Consider the following 12,205-nt stretch of genomic DNA (forward strand, 5'->3'; position numbering starts at 1 on the left):
CACTTGACATATAAATTAAAAATTATCACCAATGACTCGATGAAACAATTATCTTATTGTTACATAGAAAGCCATAATATTGGCTTGAAATAAAGAAGCGAGTGTAAAGTACTGATATTTATTTATTTGTTTTCCACATCTTTCTATCCTTAATGAGTGAACTTCATTGCGGTTTGAACCACTTAACGATGCAATAATTAAGAATAGTGTTAGACGTATTTTATTTCCCTTTCGAGAATATAGCGCCTGCCTGCGGATGAAAACCTCTTTCATATTTATATTCATAACGATCAATTCAATTCATTTTCAAATCCAAAGCAAAACTTAAGCGTTTCCGGTACTTAAGTTAAACAATTGTGGAGAGAAAGAATGACCAACACAAACTAACCTGGGAAGGTCTGTTTCCATTTTCTGAAAATAAAAAGTAACGAGTGAAACACAATTGGCAATAAACACGACCGAACAACAGCAATCGCATTCATGAATAAATACTAACTGAGCGGGGATATGCTACAACAATGGATGCTTATATGTATTCGACTTGCCGCACTCGATTATGGTATGTTTGGTAAGTAAAGCGATCTTTATAATATTAAACTACCATTGCTATCACTACACCAACAACTAATATAATTAGGAATTTTCGTCCTAATGTTTAAGTTATTTATAATGCTGAAAGTAATATAAAATCAATGTAAGGTACATTTTTTCTCCGCTTATGTTTCACGAATTGTTCTCATAATTTCAAACATTTCTTTGCTTTAACCTGTTTTTCCTTCGCGTTTCTAAACCATCGTATTTTCAATAATAATACTTAATTTAATTTGTAAAACTTGTAGTATGTCGTTATTGAGGGTGAGATCATTTGCATCATTCATGTCAGCTCCCTTTGGCCATGTTTATGATGCCAGGAACCTTTATGGAACGATATCAGTGGTAGGACCAGCTTTTGTAAACAGGGAAGTTATACTGAAAGCGACACCATACCATCCTTGGAGATGTGACGTAGCTTGGAGATACTTAATGGATGGTTACACAAAATTCCAAACAATGAATGGGACTGATGCTAAAAAATATTCGGAGAATGGGTCATTCTTCTTGAAATTGAACGCTTCCATTGAATACAACCGAGCTGATTTCTACGCCGACTGCTTAACAAACACAACGATCAGTACACCCATGATTACTTTAAATATGAAAGGTATATATCGCTGACCGTTTCGAGGCGGTAACGTCACTTGTATTGAGTGTTTTCTTGTGTTTATCCTTACACAATGAGGCTAGTCCTTTCGTAATTACCTTTGTACTGCTGTTTGTTCCTGGTATGAAACACATCTTTTCGGCTATTTTTGCAGTCACATCAATTAACCTCTGATGCTTTAGGAATATTTCAAAATATAAATGATTAAATACATGTAACCTGTTATTTTCCACTTTACTAAGTTGCTTTGAGGATATGTGCTGTATACAACCACAAATATGATTTGTTTTGTGACGTTTACTTTTATTACTTATTTATAATATAAAGATATTAATGGACTATGTGGAGCTCTCGTGATTCTAAGTCCGGTTGTTCGAGGTGCAGAAGTCAAACTCGGATATTTTCCGTCTGACCAGTCTTTAAAGCGTCAAACGTTCACTCAAAGAACATGGAAGAAAGACACGCAGAAGCTTCAGCTACGAGAAGGTTCTCACGAAGAGGAACTATTTTCAGAATATTTGTACATATTGAAAATATTAAACTTCAGAGAAGAGGATAAAGGAACGTACACTTTAAATTGCAATTCGGGTGGCAACACGGATTCAGTGCAGCTTCATATTTCAGGTACTATCTTGCTCTTACTTTACCGAGTATTCCGACTTTTATTTTTATTTGATTGGATACGTATCTACTTAACTTATCAAAACGGGAAATCACATAAGCAAAAGGAGAAACTTGTTTGTAATATGCTAAATTTTGCATTTTGAAAAGTAATATAGTATTTCAAATAATCAAAGATTAAACGGTATTCTTAGTGATTTAAATTATTTTTGTTGTTTTTCAGAGAGACCGAGTTACCCAGTTCTCGGTCCAAAGTATCCTGACTTTAACACAACAGAATGTATTTATGTGTATGCTGGCTCCGACTTTTATTGCAAAACTGAAAAAGGAACCGAGCCTGTACAAGTAGAACTTTTAATTGAACGGGATTCATTTTATCTTGAAAAAAGCAAAGGGAACACTAGTTTGTACCGATTCCAAAACATTCATCAACAAATGGATGGACAATCTAGACGGAATGTGACATGTCAGGTTTTAAATGCAGCCATTGAAACACCCTATGAAGTGCACGGCATTTTATGTAATGTAGGTAAGCAAATAAGAGACACATGCTTCATTGTTTTGTGTTGGAAAAATATATCAATTGTGTATAAAAATTGAATGCTGTTAAATCGTTGTATTTTCATTCTAGAAAAAGGTAGCCGGCCTGTTCTAACAGTTCCTGAAGAATTTCATGGAGAAAGGTCTACATTAGTTTGTGAAGTGCGAAATGCTTTCCCAGCTCCGGCAATAGAAATACGCGTTGACAAAGTTTTGCAAGTTGATGTTCAACAAATTGATTTATTTAACGGATCCATTCATACGTTTACGAGCACAGTAACGATGGAAAAGATGAACAAAGCATGGAATGGAAAACGAATATGCTGTACCGTTAAACCCAAATACGAGTTTGGTCTTGAAAATGTGTCAGCATGCAAAAACATCGATATGAAATGTAAGTTAAACTCGAAGCGTGTCGATTGTATAAACATGCGTTCTATTAAAAGTTAAAGCGGGACAATGAGGCATAACAAACTTAATATACCTATATTTGTATGGTATATATTTCAATTGTTAGAAGATGAATAACATTATCTATATTTATTAAATATTAGTTTTTTTTCTGAGTTGGTATCATTAAAAAACAAACATAGCAATTTGTATTTTCTGAACAAAATATGCTAAAATTTAGAGTTTGTCTCATTTCAACAAAATGAATGAAAATAACAACAGTGTTTCTGTCTGTTTCTTAAACATATCTTGTGAAACGAATTAATCAAGCCCGCCTTGCACAATTGAATGGCCAGGTGACAACAATAATTTGTGATACGTTTATAAGAACAATTTAACAAATGGTAAAAATGGGAGATACCGTTATGGTTCCAATAAGATTTACAGTCTCAATAAATACATTGCTTCGGGAACCATATATCATAGTAAACAAGATGCGATCATTTTCAAACCCATTTATCTAAAGACTACATTGTATCGTTTAACTGGTACGTACTTGGTGTTATCCATTTTGTTGACTTTTGATCATACTCTAAGTAAAACCGTTTTTGCTATTGTCATTGTATATTATTCATTCAAATGGGGTTCGTTTTACATAAGCTTAAGTAGTATTATATATTTCATTCAAGGTGTTTTACCATCTAGTAACAGGAATAAAATGAAATACATTTTTAAGAAGTACAAAAACTGATGCTTTCTCCTTTGTATTCCTTTTACCTTGCTACTTTCATATATATATTTCTACACTACTTAGTGTATCAAAACTATATATTATTCCTTGAAAGAATGCGCATTCAGCAAAATTATTTTGATTTTTTTACTTGAAAGCAGTCCCTTTTATAAAAAAGTTTATCCTGTTCTGTTTTCAGATCCGCCGTCGGACCTTTTGATGTCCGTAAACAATAAACCTGACTATAATGGGAATGGTTTTGACTGTTTATTAAACCTGTTTTGTGAAACGAATGAATCAAATCCGCCTTGCGCTATCGAATGGTCAAGCGACAACGATAATTTAAGATACATTTATAGCAGCAATTGGACTAATGAAGAACATGGGAGCTACCGTTCTGTTTCCAACGTACTTTACAAAGTGACCGAAGACATGACTGAGGGAACTATAACATGTTCAACAAGATGTGATCATTTTCCATCTCATTTATATAAAGACTATACATTATCGTTTTCAGGTAAGAACTCGGTCATATTCATTGCTCGATTCTTTTACATTCTCAATCAAAACGAGACTGCTCTTATCGACTAGATTGATCAACTATATCTGATTACACGTATGTGTAATAACAAACGTTTTTGAGTTGCTGCTTTATAATCTAAATTTTAAAACCCAGTTCAAATACGAGAGATACTGTATTTAAAGGAGTGGTACCTACAACATAGTCAACGATTGTAAATCGGTTATAATGATTTCGGAGCAATATATCTTATCTCTTAATACGAGACAAATGGTAACTGAATGTCACTTAGGAATGACAAGATTTTTAGATGTTTACGATGCAATTTTCCATCCGTAGCTAACATTAATGCTCATAACATACATGATCTCACCGTATTTTGTGTTTAAAAAGTATTTTTTTAAAACAATATGCTACACTAAATAGACAAAACTGAATGAAATTCGACATGATATTTTTGTTTTTTGTTTCCTTTTTTCATTTACCTTTTTTGTGTCAGATTTTCCTTTAGATTTATTTATGGAGTCAGCTATTGAAAAAGACAGCAATTCTAAAATACTTAACTTAACCTGCCACACTGGTGGGACATGCATACCATGTGCTATTACGTGGAGCAGCAACTCCGTCTTTCTTCACCCACTATCGACCTCACAATGGACAAAGAACAGTGGCTCTGGCTATACAAGTGTTTCAAATGCGCTCTACTACATTACTAAAGATGTGGACGGAAAAGAAATACAATGTTCTGCAAAATGCTGGAACGATTCATCTGATTCAAAACATGAAAGATACACAATTTCTTTTCAGGCTTTTCAAGGTACGTTAGTTGCCATTGTATTGAATATGTGACATCCAGTGAAACAATAATAGAAAGACAAAACAATATGGATACAAAACTATCCAAACCTAAGTACTACTACAACAAATTAATTTAATTGCAGAAGCAACTACCAACCCTACATCAGTAGTTGCTCCTAAACTGAATATTAGAAAATACAGGTTATTTTATAATAAATTGATGAAACAATATAGGAAATAAATTCTTCCTTGCCAAACTTAAATGCCTGTGCATAACCTGTTATCAGATATTACAAAAGCATCTACCAAACCTACATCTTTTGTAGCTGAACACTGGCGTACGTTAGTCCTTTACGCCTTATCTGGAACCTTACTTCTAACACTTGCCACAACGCTCATCGTGCTTCTCGTTCGTCGATGCAAACCTCATGGTACTTTTGGAGACAACTTTTATGTCGATAAGACATTTATTGCAATATTTGTTGAATCGATTAATTAATCTTAATTTTTATAAAAGTTTTAATCTTATGTATATAACAAAAGACATCATTTTTAAGAAATGTTTTAATCTTTGATTAATTTGATTTTGATGGTAAACGCGTGTGTGCATTTCATTATCGGAAATTACGACACTTATTTAAAAGCGCATTATGCAATGCATTTATCTATGCCACAGCGTATGAAAGGTTTCTACGCCGAAGAAGACCTGCAGAAAGCGACCCTAGTAGACATGTGTACGATGCTGTTCAGTCTACTGTTGAGACAACTACGCTTCACGATCTAGTATTTGTTTTTGTCTCTGTAACCATTAAATATATAATAAACCGATTGTTAGACAAAATCATTTATATGTTTTCAGTGGTCGTATACCACTGGAGAACAATGAGTCTACACGTGTTGTTTTACATATGCGTCGCCCGTGTTTGTACAAAATACAATTACAATGATATCAAAAATGAAAAAAAAATCTCAATAAAATCATTTATGACATAACTGAATAGGACTCAATACTTAAAAGCAATGCTTTCATATATTCTAATGTCTATTAATACATTATTTAAAGAGAAGGCTATCTGCAACGGCCCCTGAGAACACATCTCCACTCTCGGTTATGGAAGAACAACAAGTCCGTCCAAATAGAAACGAATGCCCCTACGATTATGTGGATACCTCGCCCGACCACCAGAACCATGGGAAAAATACACCGGCTGCATCTTACATCCATGCGATATAAAGCAACCAATCGGACCAATCAAATTGTTTGAGTAAACACAACCAAATAAAAAATTGCCAATACTTGTAAATATATTTCAATGTGAACATTCTAATCTTTGACTTCATTTTATTATAAATATAATATTTCGATATTCTGGTTATGTCGCACATTTTTTTGGAATGTTGTGGGTTGAGATAGACATGTTATGTATTTCGGTATATCGAATGTTAATTTCCCATTTTCCCGAGGTCCTCACGACTTCGACATTTGACTGAATGTAACGTGGTTATAATTTTTTTTTGTAAAAACAAGACATAACATGAAATACATAATTTACAAATAGAATTCTAATATGTAATAAAATGTAATATTCGATATACGAATCACATATTATGGTAAACGATATAATCATTATTTATTTTATTATAGTCATACGATTTATGAGGTACGTTTTGTTTGACAAGTCCTTATGCATGCCTGAAGGGTTTTGCACTCGTCCTTAGGCTAGTGACAGGGACACACGCACGCACGTACGCTTGCCCGCGTGCGTGCGGTGTGTGTGTGTGTGAGTATGTGTTTGCGTGCGTGCGTGCGTGCGTGCGTGCGTGCGTGCGTGTGTGTGCCACATATTTTATTCCATGTTGCATATACATATACACATATATACAATATATAATAATATAGTTATATATGCAATATTGAAGAATATATTGTTAAATAGAAGAATAAATCGTTTAATATTGTTTGTATCAGATTTATTCTATATTTAACAAATGCTTGTAAATCCGTTCGTTATGTTAAGCTTCAAGCCAGAACATTTATGTATTTATTTAAACAATATATTGCCATAGCTTATGCTTAGTTATAGTATAATTAATGTTGATTGCAATTGGATTATTCATATTAGCATTGCAATTATGCATATTTTTCATCAAACTATTTGTTATAATCCACATCCACCCATTTTGAATCATATAACTTACATTGCATATATCGTGGGTCATGTTGTCCTTATTCAAACATATATGTTGTATAAATTGATACTGAATACACGTTCGTCTTGTCATTGTATAATGATTAATAATTTGGGCATGAACATAGCTGAAGAGAATAAAGAAGATAACTTATTCAAAACTGAACGTTTTCTTATTAAGATTACGACACTGGTTCCTTGTACGAACATTCATTGCTAGATAACATGGGTCAATCATTGAAGTAACCTTTTGTTATGCTTTGAAAATGCTTCAATGCGTTTTTCTTTGTATTGCCAAGGAGTTGAAACATGGAGATACATAACCCGAATATAGAACTTTACTCGTATTAACTTCCGACAGGGAAGAATAAGAGACCATACTCAATGCTGACGTTCAGTTTTAACACATACCAAAATATTGTGGCTTCAATGGCATACGTCTTCGGTGCATAAACGATATTCCAACACAAAATACAAACAACAATTGAGTCAAACGTCGCGAGAAAATCAGGGCAAAGAATAAAAACATTTTTGGAGACAGCCCTATGATTCATTTGTTAACAATATCGGACTTATACACACACCCACCCACGATCTAATAACTCAAGTAACAAAATTAGTGTCTTAGCTAACTCTATGAAAAATATATAATTTAAAGCGGAAACTCTCTCAATAACAAATATTTTATACGTGAGACATTGTTTTGACTCCGTGATGTAGCTTGGATTCACCTGTTATGAATAAGAAAACCGAGAAAATATGAAGCCGCGCGCATTATTACAGGATTAACTAGGTCTACTTATGAAATAACTATGATTGAGACGAAATAATCATGCACAAAACTTTCGTAATATAATAAATAACAGTGAACACTCCACTTGGATGCCAATATGTTATGTAAGAGAAAGGCTTTCTTTTAAAAACAGTTAAACCTTATCTTCTCACACTCGCCTCGATCGCTTTACACTGAATTTGTTATTTCAATGTTCGTGCTTTTACTTCATTTTTTATTCAACTGTGTGTGTACGGTTAAACGTAAAGCATAATAGTGCATGTTCTCAGTTTGTGAGCTTACAATCAATATGAGAACTTGTAAAAGTAAGACTGAAGCAGTTCTGGCTATGAGATTAAAGAACAAATTGACACAAAGATTGGGTTGTATCAAAATAAACCCGATGAGGTTAAAACTTCGTTATAGAGTATTACAGCTACATTCATTGCCGATGCAAGTTCTTTATAGCTTCAGAAAATGAACAATCGAAATGTACGCGGTTTACATAATGCTATTTTAATTACATATTTAAAATATTGTCGTTGTATACGTAAAACTTATAGCTTTGAATAATGTAAAGTATTTCTCAAATACTTTTGAATATATTAAGTATATTCTATATGTGGCATGCTCAACGGATCCAAGCAAATGAAAACTTTTACCGTTATGTTCATTAACGGAGTACTTCTACTAATCCACCACTACTACTACAACAACAACTACTTCTACTACTACCACCACCACCACTACCACTACCACTACTACTACTACTACTACTACTACTACTACTACTTCTACTACTACCGCTACAGCTGCTGCTGGCGCTGCTGCTGCTGCCGCTGTTGCTACTATTCATCTTGTATCAAAACCCACACAATTCCTGATACTATAATGAACCAGTCAATTGTAACCACGGGTTCCCGGGTCCAGGGATATACCTGAGATAGCGTATAGAGAATGTGGGCCGAGGTTTTAACTTCCTTCGCAGTGCCGAGTGATTGCAGTTATTTTGTTTTCACACCAAAAGGCGGGGAATGGGCCTTACCTAGGATGTCCCCACTGTGCGGGGGCATTTGGCGGGGATTTGACCAGCAGTTTGTCCACACAGGGCGGGGAAGTTACCCGAGATTGGCTGAACTAAAGTCAAAGTCCCCGCTATTCCCTGGACCTGGGTGCATTAAAAAAGAGCGCATCTCAAAAGCTGACATAAAATGTAGGAATAGCTAATGAAAATGATTATAAGAACCTTGTTACATCCATACTGATTAATTAATAATATACTTTAGTTAATTACTTAAATAGTTTTGACGGATTCATCAGGCCTCGAAACCAACAAGGCAGTCAATAGAAAAAGGTTAACTCTTTCAAATGGTACCAATTTTAATAAGTTAGTTAGCAATAAGTTTGAAAAAAAAATTGGACCAGTCTGCGTAATTTGTCCCTCGTGTTTTTGAAGTGAATACATTGCGTATTCATTGAGTTGAATAGTTGTTTTAGTGGCAAGATGCTGGACCAGCATTAGTTTAAACTATTTGTATTGTGAAAAAAAGTTATTACAACATTTTATTTATCTCTCTCGTTGGCGCGATGTTACGCGAGAGTGTGGTCTTGTATAGTGGGGGGAACCGGAGTACCCGGAAGAAACCCACTTGTCCAGCTTGGTGACTACAAACCATACTCACATGCGCCCCGGTTGGGAATCGAACCCGGGTAGCCTATGTAAGACTTGCATTCGAGACGACCCGGGTTCGAATTGGGTCTGGCCTCGCAAATTTCTGAATTATATTTTGGTATTTCTAAACGCTAGGTTTTGCAGGCGAGTTTGTCCGGTCTTTACTGAAAAATACACTTAATGGGATGTGAATTGATACTGTCAATTAATAAACTAAATCTCCGTTTGGTTCCAAAGTTGTGAGTTATACTTGTAATGACTCTAATATAGTTTTTAAATGCTGACTTGTAGGCATGCATAGTCATGACGTAATCTCTCAGTAAAGCTTACCCGAAAAACAGGTCACATGGCTGCAAGAACAGTTTGAATAGTGGTAATATCAGATGGTATAACAAACCCTTTTAACGTTTATGTTTGCTTTTTTGCAGTCGGGTAAGTTAGGATATGGTTAGTGGCGTTGAGTAAGTAAGGATATGGTAAGAGCCATCTCGGATATATTTTTTTGGAAAACTTTCATAGTATTACATTTTTTCAATTCATTTAGCTCGGGCATAGGCATTGATTTTAAAGTCTGTGATATTCGGACCATCATCAGCGCAGGTAAAACAGGTAAGTACTTTTTTGTTATCTTTCACTAAGGAAAAGCATGCAATAAAAATAATCATACACTGGTCATAATTTAAAACACAATTTTATTCAAATCGTCCAGGAAAGGCTCACTTAACTACACATTTCTTTAACCTGCTGAATAAAGTTGTGTATATTATGACAAATTGTGAGAGATCCGTTAATTAATCAACTCGTCAATGGCTTGATAATGTACACATTTCCTGAACACGTCGAATACAATTTTGCATCATATGTCTTGTGTTAGATTATATTGATCACATCTCATTTAGACTTTGAAACGAATATATATAGTGTATTTGTCGATTTTCAGTGTTATATTGAAACTTCCTTCACCGAGTAAACATAGATTCACACTGTGCCATTGTAGGGGTTTTATGTTTAAGCTTTTGGCTACTGTGCTTGTTTCTGTAGTTTTGCACATAAATATAGAAGCAGTGTGTTCACAAGTTTTATTTATAACGATTGGGTGGTGATACGTTTGTACGAAAAACCTTCCCGTGTACAGCGGGTATACACATATTGCGCAGTGGAGCGGAGGAATGCAAATGGAGACATTTTGGAAATAATTTATTTGAGACAAAATTTCCTATTTATGACGTATACAACCGTTTTAGAACAAACAAAACATATATTTATAGAATATAAAGGAAAGTTCTTGAGGAATTTGTATAGAATGTTCTTGAACATTTTTATTTTGTATATCAAAGCAGACTTCTCTAATCCGGGACCTTGTGTGTTTGATATTTCATGTGGCAATGCATGAATTATTTTATACCAGGATTAGTGAAGAAAATCGTGTCTCAGACACACTGAAAGGGGGACTTACTGTAATAGTCATTCTTCTTCTTTTTGTTTTCTTATTCTTCGAAGTCTGATTCTTCTTTTTCTTCAAACAAACTTTGTCCGGAGTTGAACTAAAAACGTTTAAAAAAAGGCATAAATTGAAACTTGGAACATATACAGATACCGATAAGAAGATGTGTCCCTTACAATACTTATGACTCGTGGGATCTTTATTGCGAAGGTATATCCTCTTGTCCATTTTATACAACCCTAAGCGGTATACATATTGCTTTGCACATGTCGATCAGTCTATCGGTCAGTCGGAAGGTCGGTAGAGCAAAGCCTGTCCGACCGATTACTGGACCTGTGGTCCTCAAACTTGACTATGAAGTTTGATGTGACCAGAAGATGATTCCTACTGATTTTGAGGTCATCGGCTCAAAGGTCAAGGCCACTGCTACCTGAAATTCAATAAAGCTTGTCCCATAAATAAATCGACAATGCCTCGACCTATGGTCCTCATACTTGACTTTGAGGTTGGGCGTGCCTAGTTGATGACTCCTATTGATTTAAATGTAATCAAGCCAAAGTTACAGATTACAGTGACATGCAAAAATAGCTTGTACGAGTTAAAACCAGACAATGTCTGGACATATGATGAACCGTATTGATTTATTGATCATTAGGTCAAGGTAAAAAAGAAAGGTCAAAGTGACCTTGAATGCAAAACGCTTGTCCGCATGATAACTCGACAATGCTTCCACACATGACTCTCAACCTAGAGATGATGGTTGTGGTTGTGACCAGTAAATTACCCTTTTTACTCTGAGGTCATTATGTCAAACAAAAGTAAAACCAAACACATTACTATACTCAATCCAGTTTTATAAAGAAACTTACAGCCAAATAGATGAAAAATGGAAACGGGTCATACCAGACGAACATATAGATAACACTCTATGGAAATTAATCTTCACATCTTACTATAGATACACCAATGATGTTACCCTGAGAAGGTTTCAATACAAATTTATAAACAGAATTATACCTACTAACAAATACTTATACAAGTGTGGAATCTCAAATTCAAGTTTATGTGACTTTTGCGGGGAATACATCGAAACACAGGAACATTTATTCTGGGAATGTAGAATTACACAAAATCTGTGGTCTCAATTAAAAAGAATAATTGATCAAAACCCAAACTCGATCAATTTAAACTTAAAAACCATAAGCTTTGGTATCTTTGAACAATTACAACATAAGACAATAATTAACTTTTTAATACTGCTAATGAAGTTTTTTTATATTTAACATGAAAAACAGAAACACTATACCAACCTTTACATCCTTTTTGAA

General features: G+C 34.5%; 1 protein-coding gene across 1 annotated transcript; it reads left to right on the forward strand.

Moving 5' to 3' along the window:
* Positions 1-466: 466 nt before the first annotated feature.
* LOC128240446 (uncharacterized) lies at positions 467-6,486 on the forward strand. Its single transcript, XM_052957086.1, has 10 exons — positions 467-568; positions 840-1,201; positions 1,529-1,825; positions 2,046-2,351; positions 2,454-2,756; positions 3,682-3,999; positions 4,502-4,819; positions 5,127-5,231; positions 5,477-5,583; positions 5,864-6,486. Exons 1-10 carry the CDS (start codon positions 519-521, stop codon positions 6,032-6,034), a joined length of 2,337 nt encoding a protein of 778 aa, XP_052813046.1. The 5' UTR covers positions 467-518; the 3' UTR covers positions 6,035-6,486.
* The last annotated feature ends 5,719 nt before the right edge of the window (positions 6,487-12,205 follow it).

This window comes from Mya arenaria, chromosome 7 (genome assembly GCF_026914265.1).
Source record: "Mya arenaria isolate MELC-2E11 chromosome 7, ASM2691426v1".
NCBI lineage: Eukaryota > Metazoa > Mollusca > Bivalvia > Myida > Myidae > Mya > Mya arenaria.